Raw genomic sequence first — 15,719 nt, 5'->3', positions numbered from 1 at the left:
CAAGGAACGAGTTCTCTTTATGCAGAACAAACTTCAGTTTAAGAAGTGTGCTGTCAGTGTGCAGAGAAGGATAACTGACATGCATCTTCCATCACAGCAAGACTCTGTTTTTGTTTTACTTGAAATAAAGAAATAAATAACGATTGCCACAGAGAAACAATGAAATAACTGAGTACATTTGATGTAACAGAGGTCAGCTGGGGAAGAAGTCCATAAATAAATCAAGTAAGTAAGTAAAAAAATGAATAAAACACATGACTAAAAGAATGAATATGTCTGTTTTTCTGTCTGCTGTGCTGGAATGAGGAGTGGGCTGTACAGCCCGGAGCTCCAGGGTGGCATCCGACTGGAGAGCAGCCCAGAGCCAACTAGCAATCCTGGCTGAATCCCTGAGATAAATCCCTTATAGCCAACCTGACTTCTTCAACATTCCCTGTAAAATCCCCCTGTCATCGTCCCAGATTACACTCAGAGATGTTATGGCCACAATGGCTAATTATCTGCTGCGTGGCAGACGTGTCCGGGATTACAGACGGTGAATTTAACAGAGCGGAGTGGTGTACGGTGGAGCTGTGTGTGTTAGCCCTGCAGCCTCCAGCAGACTGCACCGTACCACAGACACTGTGTGCCTCCCTGTGCAACGCACTTACATCATCCTGCGTTCATGTAAAAATGGAAGAGCTTCAGCCGTAGCAGAGTACTAACATGTCTGTTTACGAGCTGCTCGTTAGCCCGTTGGATGATGTCATTAATTATTATTCTCTCTCTTATTTTGGAGTTCTTGTAGAGACAATCAAGACTTGTTTGGCTTAGTACTGCCAGAACAATGGCTGTTAATATTCACATCAGTCTCCAAACACATAGCAGCAGTAGTAACCACAAATGGCCACTAGATGTCACATTGTGTATTCTTACAGCCTTAAAGGTCCGGTGTGTCACATGTAGGTGAATCTACTGGCAGAGATGAATGTAATATTCTTTCTTCTGACTCATTCTGACAGGAAATTAAGTTGGGACTCTTTTTTATTAATTGTTGTCCGTATGTGAAGCATTTTTCTAGATATTCAACGACTATCAGTCAGATGTGGATACTGTGGATATTGGAGTGGGTTTTATCACTTCTGCACCGGTTGCACTGCCCAGAGAAGAACTGCATGGCATGGTGCTGCCCAGATCAGTCTCCAGCCGAGTGGAGCGTGTTTGCATGTTCTCCCTGTGTCTGGGTGGCTTCCTCACACAGTCCAAAGACATTCACACAAGAGGTTAACTGGTGACTCTAAATTGTCCGTAGGTGTGAGTGTGAGTGGTTGTTTGTCTCCATGTGCCCTGTGATAAGCTGCTGACTTGTCCAGGGTGTGCTCAGCCTCTAGCCCTAAGTCAGCTGGGATAGCCCCACAGTGACCCTGATGAAGATAAGTTACAGGTAATGGATGGATGGACAAACTGATCCGATCTCTGCTGAATGTCCTCAGCAACTTCAAATGACCTTTTCTTTGGTTTCCTTTAGACAGAAGAGATGAAGACTGAGACTTCTCTCTGTATGTTTCACCTTGTGTTGCTGTTCTGTTCATCTAAGGTCCAAACTACAGAGACTGCTGCTGTGACTTTTTTTCAGAGTGACTCGGTCCTTCCTGCTGCATGAAACTGGACCAAACATGGATTAATCCATATGTGAAAATTGTCCCTGACAAATTCACACTTTTGCTTTGCTTGAGTGGTGTAAAAATGAAACTATATAGCTATTCATGTGATTTTATGTGAGGCTTTTTAAAGAACCAATGGCCAGGCTCTGAGTAGGGAAGTCTAGTTAGTCAGGAAGTTTAGTTAGTTAGCTTTTGACTCGTTATAAGAATAACACTTCTTCTTTAACAGCATGTTAAGTCTCTGAGTGTGTAAGTGTCACAGGGACTGTCTGAGTTCTAACGAGCCTGTACGTCAGCCCTGGCTGTACCTCGGTGTGTATGCTGTTAGTCTCAGCCTGCGGCTCCATCCCACTCTGCAGGGTCACGTCTCTGTCATGCTGCACCTCCTCCGCTCTCTGCACTTCCTGGAGATTAAAATAGAATCATGTTCCCATCGTCACGACACCTCATGTCCTGCAGTACATATGTAACGCTTATATAACCAGCCAGCATGTACAGATGTGCGGAATAATGATGCTGCATTTACAGTCAATGAAAGAATGGAAATGTTACTATGACAGAGGATAAAAATATCCCATGGACCTGTGGTGTAGCCTCTGCAGCCATCCTGCTCTGCTCCATGTGAGCCACCTTCAGCTGCTGCAGAGCTGCCTCCAGCTCCACAGGGTCTGCACAGGCCCCCTCCGCCTGGACCCGATTCTGCACACACACATATACACACACGCTAGCACGGGGGAGCTATTTCTAAGCCAAAGCAGTCTAGTTAAGGATTAGGTGGTCACCTGCAGGATAATAAAAGGGTTTTCTTTGCTGAAGGAAGGTGAGCGGGACGGGGTTTCTCTCTTCTTCTCTCGGAGCGATGAGGCCTCTTGGTTTCTCCTCATCCTCTCCAGCTGCTCCTCCACACTCATCCTCATCCTGCCCACCTCTCGCTCCCCAAATCCCGTCTGATCCACTGCACTCCGAGGACGGTCCTGCACAGGACAAGACTGAGTGTTTTTTTTTTGTATCTTTGTAATTCTGGATCTCGGAAAGTCATTTAATTGAAATGATTCCTGACTGTCTGATCTCTCTCTCTCTCCCTGTAGTGACAGAACTGTCAGTACATATGTGCCTTTTGTGATTTAAGTCTTGTTGCCTCGTATCTGTCACAACAGCTTGTGACATGTTTACATCTGTAGTTACTGTGAAATTATTCTGATGTAGCAGAGATCTCACACTGTTGCTCACATCACTGCATATTACTACATATCTTCTTTGTCTTTGGCCTACACCTGCACCTCTCTCTCTCTCTCTCTCTCTCTCTCTCTCTAGTACAAAAAACTGTGATTGATTAATTAATAATTTATCATTTCATTTGTTTTTTAAATACTTATTACTATTACTATTATACTATTGATCATCAGGAATTTGGACAGATGTGAGCCTTGAGGACAAACATCTGTTCATGGGCTGCATTTAAAGGACACAAGACACCTTATTGTATCTTTCTGCACTAAGAAAAATAAAGAGTGGCCACTGAACTGACCGAGAACAGCAAACAGAGATCTGAACGAGAACTTTCAGCTCAGAGAAGTGAAGCAGTGAACCTGAAGGGAAAGACTCGCTAACATGTGATATGTGGAAAAACAGCTTGGAGCAGGAGCCTGCTCTGAATCAGAGTGTAACTGTAAAGGGACATAAGCAAACAGCTATCCTTTAGGCTGATTCTGACACAGTTACCGAACCCAGAACTCTTTGTTGACGCCAAAGGGAAAACCTACTGATCTGGATTCAGGCTTCTTGGTCTTCCTCAGAGTGACATAAGAGGCGATGGTGGAGGACTCGGGAGGGCTCATGGGAGATTTGGTCCTGGGAGGAACGATGCCCACAGGGTAGGGGGGTACTGCGGGAGAGACACCAGGGAGCGCTGTCACTTACACATTAGCAGACAAACACTGCGGTCGGGCTAATTGCTCATGTTGTGGCTGAAGACGAGAGCACGCTCCATTTCACTGAAGAGATGAAACATGTTCAAAGAATGTTCACACAGACAGGAGACGTTTCTGTTCATCAGCAAGATGAAAGAAGAAACAGATTTCAGTGTAATTACAGCAGCATGAAACTATTTCCAACATACAATATAGACACACATACACAAGAAAACATCATGTGTCCACTATCTTATAACTTCTCTTTTACACTACATATCTTATTCACCCATTCACACACATTCATACACTGATGGCATTGGCTGCCATGCAAGATGCCAACTGCTCATCAGTTTGAGGAGCTAACCATGCATACACATTCACACACCGATGGCACAGCCTTCAGGAGCAATTTGGGGTTCAGTATCTTTCCCAAGGACACTTCAACATGCAGACTGGAGGGGATCGAACCGCTGATCGACTTTATATATTTGTTTTTTATATTTGTTTTTACCACTAATATCTGCATTGGCCCCAAAAATCCAGTATGGGTTGGGCTCTAATTAAAACGACGTGTTTTAAGTGTTCGTATTAAAGACTTACATAGAACCCAAAGGCAGTAAGGATAAAGATGAAGAACCTAGTTGGATAAATGATGCCACCCAAGTTCAGAATCTCCCCTCCGCCATTCTGAAAACATGTTTGAGCGACCCTACTAAAAAGCTTGTCTGGGTCCAATTTAGCTGGAAAAGTAGCAGATTAGAGCTGTTTCAAAGCCAGCTGCAGCATAGAAAAAGGTGCGAACAGGTTTTTATACCATGATAATTCACACCACTGGACTGGAGAACAGAGCCAGGAGTACCTTTAGATCCTGTCGCATCTTTACTCTCGCCAGAACTCTCTGTCTTGTCCTTGTCCTCGCCGTTGGCTTCGTCCACCTCCTCCTTCACTGTGGTTAGCTCAGGCTCACTCTTATACAGCCGGTAGTCTGGAGCTTGCTGTGAGGGGAGAGATCACTGGGTCAGATTATACACATACAGTTAGACACATATAAACACCCAACACACACACACACACACACACACACACACACACACACACAGTTTGTCAGTAGTTCAGTTCAGACATCAAATGTCATGTTTACATTTGAAAAGAATGAAATGAATACATCTCTCATGTAGTCGATGTTCTCACAGTGTGATTTTGAATCTGTTTTCCAGGAAAGTGTAACTGACCCGAGATCATTACTGAGCCACCTGCTCACTGCTTACATTGAACAGATTCCAACTCCAGACCAGCTTTCTGTTTGGGATTGAAAGTTTTGAGAACAGCTTTGCTGTGGTGTCAGTTAAAACCAGCTTGTTAGAGAACTCATGGTGCTGTGACGCTGACACTGCTGACCTGAGGTTCTGTCTCTTTCTGCTCTTTCAGTCAGTCTGCTTGAACCATTGTACGGCCTTTTGATCTCCGGGTACAAAACATGACTTTCTTTTGGAAACCATTCATAGAAAATGACATCTCTTTGTGAAGAGGACAACCTAAAAGATGAATGAAAGACCACCCAGAAACACAGAATCATCCTCTCAGCATCAGCTTTGATGGCAGGTGAGTCCAAACCTTTGTACATGAAATTTAAAATAACTGAAGAGCAGCGGACCTCTTCATTCTGTTAATTTGCATATATATTATACATATTCCTGTTTTTGGCTGAAAACCTTGTATCACCCAAATTCCAACTCAAACTTTTCACAATCTAAGAAAATGTTTCAGAATACACATCAGGCTGGTTAGGAAGACTGTAAGTGAAAACAATCTTTACATTTTAAGAAAGAAAGTCAAAATATTTTGAGAAATTGGTCTTAATATCTTGATGTTAAGTCAGTCTTTCTGAGATAAAGTTTCATTTTCGAAGAAAAAAGTCAGAATACTTTCAGATTCAAGTCTTTTTTTCAAATCGTGTCACACTTCTGCTGACAGCAAAAGAGGAGTTGCAGAGAAGATGAGACGAGGTAAATAAGAGTTCTGATCTGGATTTGTCTCATGGAAAAACAAACACTGTGATCTTACAGTAAGTGGCTCTCAGCATTAAAATCATTCTTTACTGTTATAAAGAGCCCTTCATTGTTCTTTAAGTGTTCTTTATAGCACCACAAAGTGCACTGCAGTAGCACGGTGTGAAGTAAAGTGGTGCTATAAAGAGGCTTTTGAATGTACAGCACACACACACACACACACACACACACACACACACACACACACACATAAAGTAGAAGGCAAAACACACTCAAGTGTAAACCCACACAATGAAACAGCCTCATAACAATGACAGATGAATCCACGTACGGACCGGAATGGGTCTGAATGTGACACTGTAGGTGAGTGACATTGACGGCTGGATGGATTGCAGGAGTAAAAAGAAAGACAATGCTGAAATTAATTATGATATCCAAAAATGGGACTTGTTGGGGAATGAGTCTCTTCGGTGCGTATTAATCAGCCTTCAGGATGGAGCTGAGAAATGATGAAAGGGAATGTAATAAGTGGTTGGAAGCGCTCTTCTGAATTGCTGATGGATGGTGGTCACAGATGGAGGGAGCAGACATGGGAGGAGGAGGAGGTGGTGGAGGTTTTTTCAGCAGTTCTTACGCTGTGCGCTCCGTTCCTGGAGCCGGCCTTGCGGTCCTCGGGGCGGTGCGTGTGGCCGGCCAGTCGGCCGCTGGTGTGCGAGTGGTGGGGGGGCACGTGAGGGGGACGCTCTGATGAGTCGTAGTACTGAGGGAGGGGCGGGCGAGGGGGCACACTGTCGCCCTCCTCGAGAGGACTGAGTGGCAGCAGCGTCACTGCCTGTTGACAGTTAATACAGACAGTCTCATTCCAAGGAAGTCATGTGGTGTTACTGGACTGTACTGGTTCTGAGCTGTAAGCAGGCCACTAACTGTGTCTGTCTGTGGTTTTTAATCACAGACAGCAGATACAAGCCATGAGAGTCAACTAAAACTGTTAAAACTAAAAAAAACGTAAACTAACGTCTGTTAAATGATGTTGATGCTACACTGACCTGTAATCAGCTGAACGGTGTCTCTGTCATTTGTACGTCTGTTCTCACACTATGTAACTTTGGGTTTTGGGTCGGGAGAAGTACATAACACTTTACGGCACTAAGTCACACAGCACCAACTATTTGACTGATTTTGGTGAAACTGGATCATATTTTATGGAGGAAATGTTTTCTGCTTTTCGAGTTTTCTCATGGACAATAAAGTCAACTGTAGCTGCTGCTAGCTAATGTTAGTGCTCAGTTAGCCGTGCTGACTGAAGAAAGGCTGGTGTACCGCAGAAGTTATGAACCGCCAGGAGAAGAAGGTTTTCAGGCCCGAGTGGGAGGGGAATGCTGACAGAACCACAATCAGGCGGTTGTAACCGGGCACAGAAGCTTCTATTGACTTAGCTAATGGTAGAGGCAAAGAGAACACGTTGACAAAATAAGTTGAGTGACCGAGCAAGAAGCCACCGGACAAGAGTAAATGTGGGACTGACTTTTAGTGGTTGGTGAGAGCTTGGTGAAATAAAAGGCTGAAAGACAGACGCCGAGCTGGGCTGACTGCTGCTGGACTAGGCAGTGATATCAGCTGCTGCCGGGGACCTGGTTGATGTTTGGATGTTAGCAAAGTTGTCCACTCGCTAGTTTTTGATCAGAAGTAATGTAATCAGAACAAATACTCAAGTACAGCTGTCCATATATACCACAGTGGGATTGTACTAAATCTTAATGTAACATAATGTCTCTTTTAGTACTGGTCTGCTGCAGTGTGAAAAAAATACACAGCTAATTAGTGATTAATCCAGAGATGAGAACATCCATTCCATTCTTGTGTTCCTGGTGAATCTACATAACTCTCATATAAGCACCTCCAGGACGTTGAAATGACTGCACCCTGTTAGTTACTCTTACTCTCACAGACTCATTATGTCTTCAAAAACCTTTAAGACATTTAATTGGAGCCAGAGGCTGAATCGAATTTTAAAGCGGAGAGCCCGTGTGGTGTAGTGTGGATGTCCGTATGGGCTGCTTAGGCTGAGGCTCTGCCTTACCTCATTCTTCTGTATACTGGAGAGTGGTTTGGAACCAGGAAAACCTGCAGAACGGGAAGAAAATGGAGAGAAGAGGAATGGGACTTTGGAACATGTTTCATTTTACACCGAGCTAAGCTTTTTCATTATCTGTAATTAACAAGCATCCTGTAAATCACTTCAGATAAACATGACATGAATGGCAGGATGTGACTTCTTTGAGTGCTGTTGGAGACTCTCACTGCAGTCTGTGCTCCGCTGTGGTTTGTTTTTGGCCAGAGCTTCCATCACGTCCTGGATCCTCCACAGCTCCTTCTGGATCTGGATGTGCCGCTGGCTCGGAGGCTCTGTCTGAAGACGCACACAGACATAAATGCTGTTAAAAGCTTGATCAACCCACAGAATGCGTGTGTGGATGTGTGTGTGGAAGTGTGTGTGTGTTACCTGTGGGCTGCCCAGGGCCTCCAGCTGCTCCAGCAGGTTGGTCTTGGCCAGAGTGACATCTGCCCCCATTCGGTCATACTCCCTCCAGGATCGATCCAGCTCCTTAAACCGGGACACCAGCCAACAGCGGGGTCATGGGACTGTGTGAAGTATCTTTATTTCCAAGTTCTGATATATTTGGATTTCACATCCACTCCATCCACCAATCCAGTCAGTGTTGTATAGATATGTTGACAGGACATTTAGGACTTTTTCTCTCAAAAACTGTCTTGCCTGGACACCTAAATGTCTTTCTGTCTTTCTTGGTGCTTAAACTGTGACGGTGACTTCTAGCTTTCTTCTCCCTGGGAAATACCACGCAGAGCAGAAATTCTTGATTCTGATCTAACTTTCCAAAGCCATGACACCAACACAACAAAATACCTTTTATTATCTTAAAAATAGAACCAGAGTAAGAAGTTTCATGTCAGGCTGATGAAGAAAAACTTCTCTTCGTCTCAGCTACTCATCTTATAAAGACCAAAAACAAAGTGCTAACAAGAAGGGACAATCGATCACATTACATCTGTTTGTAGATCTTTACAATGGCCTCAGCATTGACTGCAAACATTTACTAGGCAAACATGGCCAGCACGAGCCTTTTAGGCCTCTTGTGCCTGATATCTGACAGAATTATCAACTCCTTACACTCTGTTTCCATCTTCAGTCTGACATTGCTTCCGTTATAACGGATTTCCCTCGGAAAAGGAGATTCAAGTTTCTATAACCAATCATTAGAAACAACTGAATCTAACGTTGTTGGCGACACTGATACCACCCTAAACGTTCTATGGTTTCGTTAAGAATAGAGCAGCTGCGAATTCACAAATGTTGGACAGCATTGAGAAGACATGATGTTAAATGTGTTGATCAAGGGATCATATCAAATGAAAGATTAGTATTCAGCAGCCTAAATGTGAACAAGTGAATAAGTAATTCTTCCATATAGACTCTGTGTATAATCTAGGAGGATTTATGTCAAATAATTTGAACTACTTGTCCATAACTTAATGTTGTGGACAGAATTTGTGTGTGTGATTTTGTGTGGAATATCAAACCAACTTCTGGAAGCTTCACCTGCTCTAAGAAATTGCCAGGGTGGAAGCGCTCATGGTAGTTTTTCTTTAATAAACTTCCTTTGCCTGTCCTGTACTGATGTGTGTGTGTGTGGTAGTGTGTGTGTGAGAGTGTGTGTCGGGGTGTGCTCACAGTGCTGACTCTGGACAGCTCTCTGCAGGTGCTGAGCAGGCCGTTCTGCAGCACGTCTCTCTGCTGGACCAGGCTCTGTATGGCTGTAGCGTTGGATCCGTTCTGTTCACTCAACTCCTGACTGGCCGACAGGAGGGCCGTCTCCAGTGTGTGCTGCCACACAACACACACACACACACACACACACACACACACACACACACAAAACATACTTATTGTACACATGAGTCTACACAGAGACACACACATGAATTCACACACGCTGACAGGCTGTACCTTCTCTCTGTGTAGCTGCTGGAGTTTCTCCTCCTGCATCCTCACCGCCTTGTCCTGCTCACACAGTCTGCTCAGCTTGGTCTGACACACACAAACACACACACCCACGCACACATGAACAAAACTTTCTTTGGAACCGCGATCTTTTTCACTACAAGCTGTGCTTGTCTTACGTCTATGTCGGCCTCCTCTGTGCGCTGGATGAAGGAGCCGTCTTTGTAGTCCTCCGGGCTGATCTGAAACGAGGGGGCACAGTCAGAGACGGACAGCAGGGGGCGACGGCAACACATCTGTGAGGATGGAGAGCCCAGAGCTCCAGCCATGAAGAGATCTCTTCTAAAATGCTACTTTATGCAATTTGGACCTGATTTCTTTTTTACTTATTTTCCCAAAATGCATGAATGCAGGCTGTCAAACTGTGGGTTCATAAATTTTTCTTATGATATAAACTGTGTTTTATTGAGACTCAACGTATTCTCTTTGCCAAATGCTGCAGATTTTAGAGAGGAACTCTTCAAATGCTTTGTGCTGTTCATTCCAGAGGCAGGGAGGGAGGAGATGAAGAAGGGATGAGCACTGTGCATATTCACTAATCCGGTTTAATTTCCTTTAAAGCTGTTTATCCAGGTGTTAGCAGGGATATCGTGGCTGAGTATTATAATGCAGAGACAGATGGAGGGAGGAGTAATCTGAGAGGGCCGATGACAATCATATTAAGCCCCAAACTATTATAGATCATAATCAAATACATCATTTTCCACTGGTGACTGAGAGGACATGGCACTCACTAAAATAACGGTAAAACAGTGTCCTCTGATGAAACATTAGCTTTTTTTTCCGGTTTTTCTTTAGGAGACTTCCTGAGACGATACTTTTAGTGATTAAAAGTCTTTTTTTAGTGGTTTGTGGTGCTAGTTGTTGTAGAAAATTACATTTTAATGGTTATTGTGTTAATAAAACACTAATTCAGATCACATTTCTAACCGCTTATGTCAGACTGATTTAAGCATAATGTGTTATTAGGCCAAGCTCAGCTCTGGAACTCTTTACCCCCCGTCATAAGGAACATCAACTCACTCTCACAATTCAAGTCTGCACTTAAAACCCACCTGTTTAAAATAGCCTTTTCCATCTGATTCAATTGCATTGTCCTATTTCAACCAGTTTTTATGTTGTATTCTTTTTGTTTGTTTCTATTATTTGCTATCTACTCTCATTTATTGTAAGGTGTCCTTGGGTGACAGAAAGGTGCCTATGAAATAAAATGTATTATTATTATTATTATGAATATACAGTACAGTATATGTTCTCTCTATTTTTGGATCCTGGGTTAAAGAATGCCACTTGTGTCACAAACCAAACTTACATAATCTCTATCAGAATCAGAATCAGAAATACTTTAATAATCCCAGGAGGAAATTATTTTAGTTACAATACTCCAGTATAAGTAAAACAAGTAATCATCAATTACAAATAAATATAAATATAAATTATAAATATAATATATAAATATATAAATCAGAAATAATAATTATATATTATATTATATATATTATATATTATACAGTTATATATATATATATATTATTATATATTAATAAAAAGGTATATACAAGATCATCTCTAGCATCTATATAGCCGACCTTGGCTTATACAGACGCATTCATCTCTCTGTGCAAACTGTCAAGTCTCCACAGTATGCACAATGTAAAATTCAACCACAGAGATTTAATAAATGTGTAATAAAATAAAAAAATTTAAAAAACAGCCTCTTCAGACGACAGTCTGCATTCAATGCCCCACTCCAGAACTGCAGACTGAAAATGATCTTTTTAAAGCAACAGCCTTATGTAACCCATCAGTTTTTTTTTTGTTTTTTTTTAAATAGCATCAACATAAACCACGCCGGGGCGACTGATGAACCCTTCTGCCAGAAAAAGAAAGGCTGTTGGCTCACACAGGAGGTGATAGATGAGAGCAGACAGAGGCAGATTTTCAGCGCTCTGGAGTAAAGTGATAAAAATCCTCTGACAGTTCCCCCGACTGAATTTTACAGTGCACATTATTATGTTCTGTTCCAGGAAAATACGGCCGCGATACAAACCTACACAGGGCGAATGCAGAGGCTGCATTAAGGTGGAACCTTTAAAAAAAAGCATGGTTTGAAGACATCATCGGATTGTCTATTTCTGTGCAGAAATGACAAAAGAGCTTTAATGAATGGGCAAAACAGGATGATCCTGACTGACTCTCTAATACACTATAGCTGAAATCCATCCGATCAGAACAGTCTGGGCTATCACTGCTGTGTTGAAGGTTTGCAGTACATGGTTTACATACTGAGATGGCAATGAAAGTGGAGCAAACATGAGCTCCTGCGAAGACTGCTACAAAGCACCGAGCACATTTGAAAGAAATCGTTTAACTGGAGAACATTTGAACCTGCTGCCAAATCGAGCTTGGCTCATATAAACTGGAGACAGTCCATATTTGTGAATATTCTACCGCAGAGGACTTCAAAACTTTGATTCAGTGAATTCTAGTTAAAAGGCAGTTCAACATTTTGAGAAAAAACATGTATTCACTTTGAGATTATAAGATTGACTTAATGTTACGTGTGTGTGTATGTGTGTTTACAGGGCTGGTGGAATCTATGGAAGTATACTGATGACAAAACAGGAAACCATGCAGTTGTTCTGGGGTGGCTGCGGCTCAGGTGGTAGAGTGGGTCATCTCATAAGTCCCAGTCCAGTTGAAGTGTCCTTGAGCAAGTCACCCAAATTGCTCAGTCACCTGACAAAAGTAATCAGACTTTGTCCTTTTCTGTACGTCCAAATAAAGTCTCCAGAGAGAATGTTTATTTTTAGAAAAATAATTCTTTGGAACACTGTGTGTCTGATAAATGCCCTTTCGAGTCAGTGCAACATTTTTCTGATGATTGAGGCTGAAGAAAAGTGGACCATTGGGGGGCACAAAAACATGGATTTGTTAGTGGCAGAATTAGATTTGAGAGGAATTGTGAAACTACATCTGAACCAGCATCAGGGATTCTCGTAATGACCAAACCTGCTCACGCTCACTGTTGGCAGTCTGAACCCATGACTATCTATACCATAGCCAGAGACACTGCATGGGATGCTATGCATATTAATAACACCTTATCAAGAAATAGTTTCAGCATGTAAGCCAGTTTAATCAACTAAGATCTAATGCTAATGCTAAGCTAGGCTAACTATGTCCAGACATATTGTCAATGTCACAAAGAAAGAATGCTGAACTAGATTTTTTAAATACTAAAAACATTACGCTTTATTTTCCACAGGGCATCTGAAAAGACAAACACATCTAAACAGTGTAAGCATTTCCAAAGTGATACTCAACAGTGAACAGTGTTGCATAAAGACACGCGGTGAGAGGAGAAATCCATGGCTATGTAGCATTACACCATAAGCCATGCTTGCTTCAGGTCACTTCCAACAGCACCAGACAGAAAGCAATGACATGAGATGTGCTGGAACCAAAAACAACTTCATATACATTTTAAAGAATACTGTGATGATGTCTGGGAATGTTTGCGGATCAACAACGGATTGATGGACGGACTGACTGCATCCAAAGTGGTAAAACAAGAGGTTGATGGTGAAGGGGAAGACGTGGATACACAACCACTGGGCTACCAGGGCAAAGGTCTGGTTTGAGTCTGCTCCACTTCAGTCAAGTTACAATTAAAGAGTTCATTTGGAAACAAGAGACATCCATTTTGGTAAAACAAGCCCAAAGTTTCCTGAAGTTTGTGATATTTGAACTCTTCAATCTAAGTACACTGAAATGTAGTCTATGTTGAGCAAAAACCTCTTTCAACAATCTTTTAAGTTTTGGCTGAATTTAAAATTCCATGATTGGCATGAGGTTTTGACCCAACACCAGGGGTATACAGAATAAGTCAAAAGACCGTCTTCATACTGACTCAAACCAGAACCTGCCAAGGACCTTACTTGCTGGTAGAGTTGCGGCCTTGGTGCCGAGTTCTCGATCATAGTGTGAATCATGAAGATTAGAGGCTCATTCTCCTTCGTCTAGCAGAGCGCCAAGAAGAAAGAGGATACAATGGTGTAATAACACAGCAGTATGTGTTGCTTGAAGGGTCAGCCACTGTTTAATGGCCAATATCCATGAGCTGGAATGGGACTAAACACTCGCTCTCTTCAAACAGGAGAAAACCCAAGATAAACACCATTTTGTAATGGACAGTTTACTGGTCTCTAGCTTACTGAACATAAACTTAAAGACCATGATTTAAGACCTTTCCCTGGAACATTTACCATTGAAATTTACCTCTGTGGCTGGCAGGAAGTAATGGAAATGTTGGAAAGTTTTGAGGTTTTCATGTACGTGTAAGGACCATTTCTTAATGTAATGTAATGTAATACCTATACTTTATATTGGGCATTTTCCACGCTACAGGTTTCGCCAGTCAAGATCTTTATAATGAACCTTAACTTGCAGAGACATAAACATATACTTGAGGTAGCTATGTTGTCTTACAATCTTACAACCAGTCAAAAATATTCTGGTATTACAAGGAGATGATAACCAAAACTTTACTAACCACATTTCTTTTTTCTTCTTCCAACTTTTAAGCCAATTTTCAAGTTGAAGTATGGTTAATATTTGCCACTTGGGTTTTACTTTTTGTAGTGATGCCCATTAAATCTGTCATGACTATTTTATATTCACCAAAGTAATTGCTAAGATCTTGGAGCATTTGTAAAATAAAGTTCAAGGGGGCAGGAAACATGAGCAAATTATCAGGGTGGTTGGAGAGGTTAGTCAGACTTATTATTAAGAGAAAACAAGGTGGTCCTTAAGGTTAAGCTTTGACATACTTGATCTACTTGTACACACACTGTGTTCAACTAGACCCAATGCAGGATTATTATCGACAGTAATCTGCTTCAAACCTTTTGCATGTTTGCAACCTGTGAGAATAGTGTTATCCTAACACTAGTTAGACTTGAAACAAAAAAAAAATATGACTGAACTTGTTGCAGTTGTTGTCCTTTATGTCACTGCAAGGTGATTGTCCAATCATAGAGACGTGAATTTAAATGAAAAAAAAGAAAAGAAAACACTGGCAGTTGGGACAATATTTGTTTAAGAGAAGGGACAGATAAATGGTAGTATATGTGATTTGGAATAAATGCCATCAAAAGAAAATGGATTGTCGGATAACTGACTGAGGATAGAAATTGGATTGAACCTTTTGGAGGAAGAGGAACAGCTCCTCAAATAGACTCTTTGTACTTTGACAATCAAACCATTATTTTTTTTTCTTCAATTGGCCTCTTAAATGCTAGTCACATCTTCCTGCACAGCCTGTTCAAGGCTCGTCTCTCCCTGAAGCGCATGACCTTTTCAGAGCTGAGCAGTCGTATTCAATAATGCAGGAACTGTGGGGAAGGCAAGTTCTAACCTACAGGACAAAAATAAACAACACATTTAGATGCCTGTCGTGATCAGGGTATGCCTCTGTGAACTGTCTTCAGGTTCTCTTTGTCTTGCAATTAGCCCGGCAGCAAAACGACAGTCAGCTTCAACATACTGGATGGAATTTCTGCCCTTATCTCATTTTCTTATGAAGACTCCCTGTAAATAACATTTTGACAGCACTTCAGTTTTTTGTCTGAGCAGTTCTTGAGGCAAAGAGTCAAACAGTGCAAACATTCACAGAGGTTGAGTGTTGCTACACTTGGTACATACAAATAAGGCCATGAGGGATGTGTAATGCATCTCCAACAGTTAACTGTTTAGGCTTTCTAATATCTATCCATCAAGGAGCTAACCAGTGCTTATGTGTAATGTAGCTAACGCTCTACATTTAATGGTGAATATTTCAATGTTTTTAACACTTTTTTTTAAACACTATGAAATTAACTGAAATAGATAACCTGTTCCAAATATATGTTTGTTTTGGCTGCCACAGACACTCAAGTGTATACGTTCTGCTGAGCTAGGTGTGTGGTTCCCGGTTCTAGCTAGTGAGATGTGGCCATCACTGTCATCAAACAGCTGGAGCATTCTGATTGGAGTACTAGGGACTAGATTATTAAAGTTTGGACAGCTGACA

The 15,719-nt window shown here is 41.9% G+C and overlaps 1 protein-coding gene across 8 annotated transcripts in view; it reads right to left on the bottom strand.

The window, feature by feature from the left end:
• The window catches only part of LOC104926799 (pleckstrin homology domain-containing family A member 5), a 93,270-nt gene that overhangs the window by 5,480 nt on the left and 72,071 nt on the right, over positions 1 to 15,719 (bottom strand). For 4 of the 8 annotated variants that reach the window (XM_019254459.2, XM_019254460.2, XM_019254457.2 and 1 more), the window contains 13 exons: positions 13,588 to 13,668; positions 9,766 to 9,828; positions 9,593 to 9,673; positions 9,317 to 9,469; positions 8,069 to 8,170; positions 7,867 to 7,975; positions 7,646 to 7,689; positions 6,200 to 6,397; positions 4,416 to 4,551; positions 3,407 to 3,528; positions 2,426 to 2,617; positions 2,226 to 2,342; positions 1,952 to 2,047 (listed from right to left, as the gene is read on the bottom strand). In XM_019254459.2, coding sequence (XP_019110004.2) covers positions 1,952 to 2,047; positions 2,226 to 2,342; positions 2,426 to 2,617; positions 3,407 to 3,528; positions 4,416 to 4,551; positions 6,200 to 6,397; positions 7,646 to 7,689; positions 7,867 to 7,975; positions 8,069 to 8,170; positions 9,317 to 9,469; positions 9,593 to 9,673; positions 9,766 to 9,828; positions 13,588 to 13,668 — 1,494 coding nt within the window. The remainder of the gene's footprint in view (positions 1 to 1,951; positions 2,048 to 2,225; positions 2,343 to 2,425; positions 2,618 to 3,406; positions 3,529 to 4,415; positions 4,552 to 6,199; positions 6,398 to 7,645; positions 7,690 to 7,866; positions 7,976 to 8,068; positions 8,171 to 9,316; positions 9,470 to 9,592; positions 9,674 to 9,765; positions 9,829 to 13,587; positions 13,669 to 15,719) is intronic. The other 4 variants (XM_027272493.1, XM_027272494.1, XM_027272496.1 and 1 more) reach the window with 2 other exon arrangements.

Source organism: Larimichthys crocea, chromosome XX (genome assembly GCF_000972845.2).
Source record: "Larimichthys crocea isolate SSNF chromosome XX, L_crocea_2.0, whole genome shotgun sequence".
Classification (NCBI taxonomy): domain Eukaryota; kingdom Metazoa; phylum Chordata; class Actinopteri; family Sciaenidae; genus Larimichthys; species Larimichthys crocea.
Note: the sequence above shows the minus strand (reverse complement) of the source record. Positions and strands in the feature narration are given on the sequence as shown.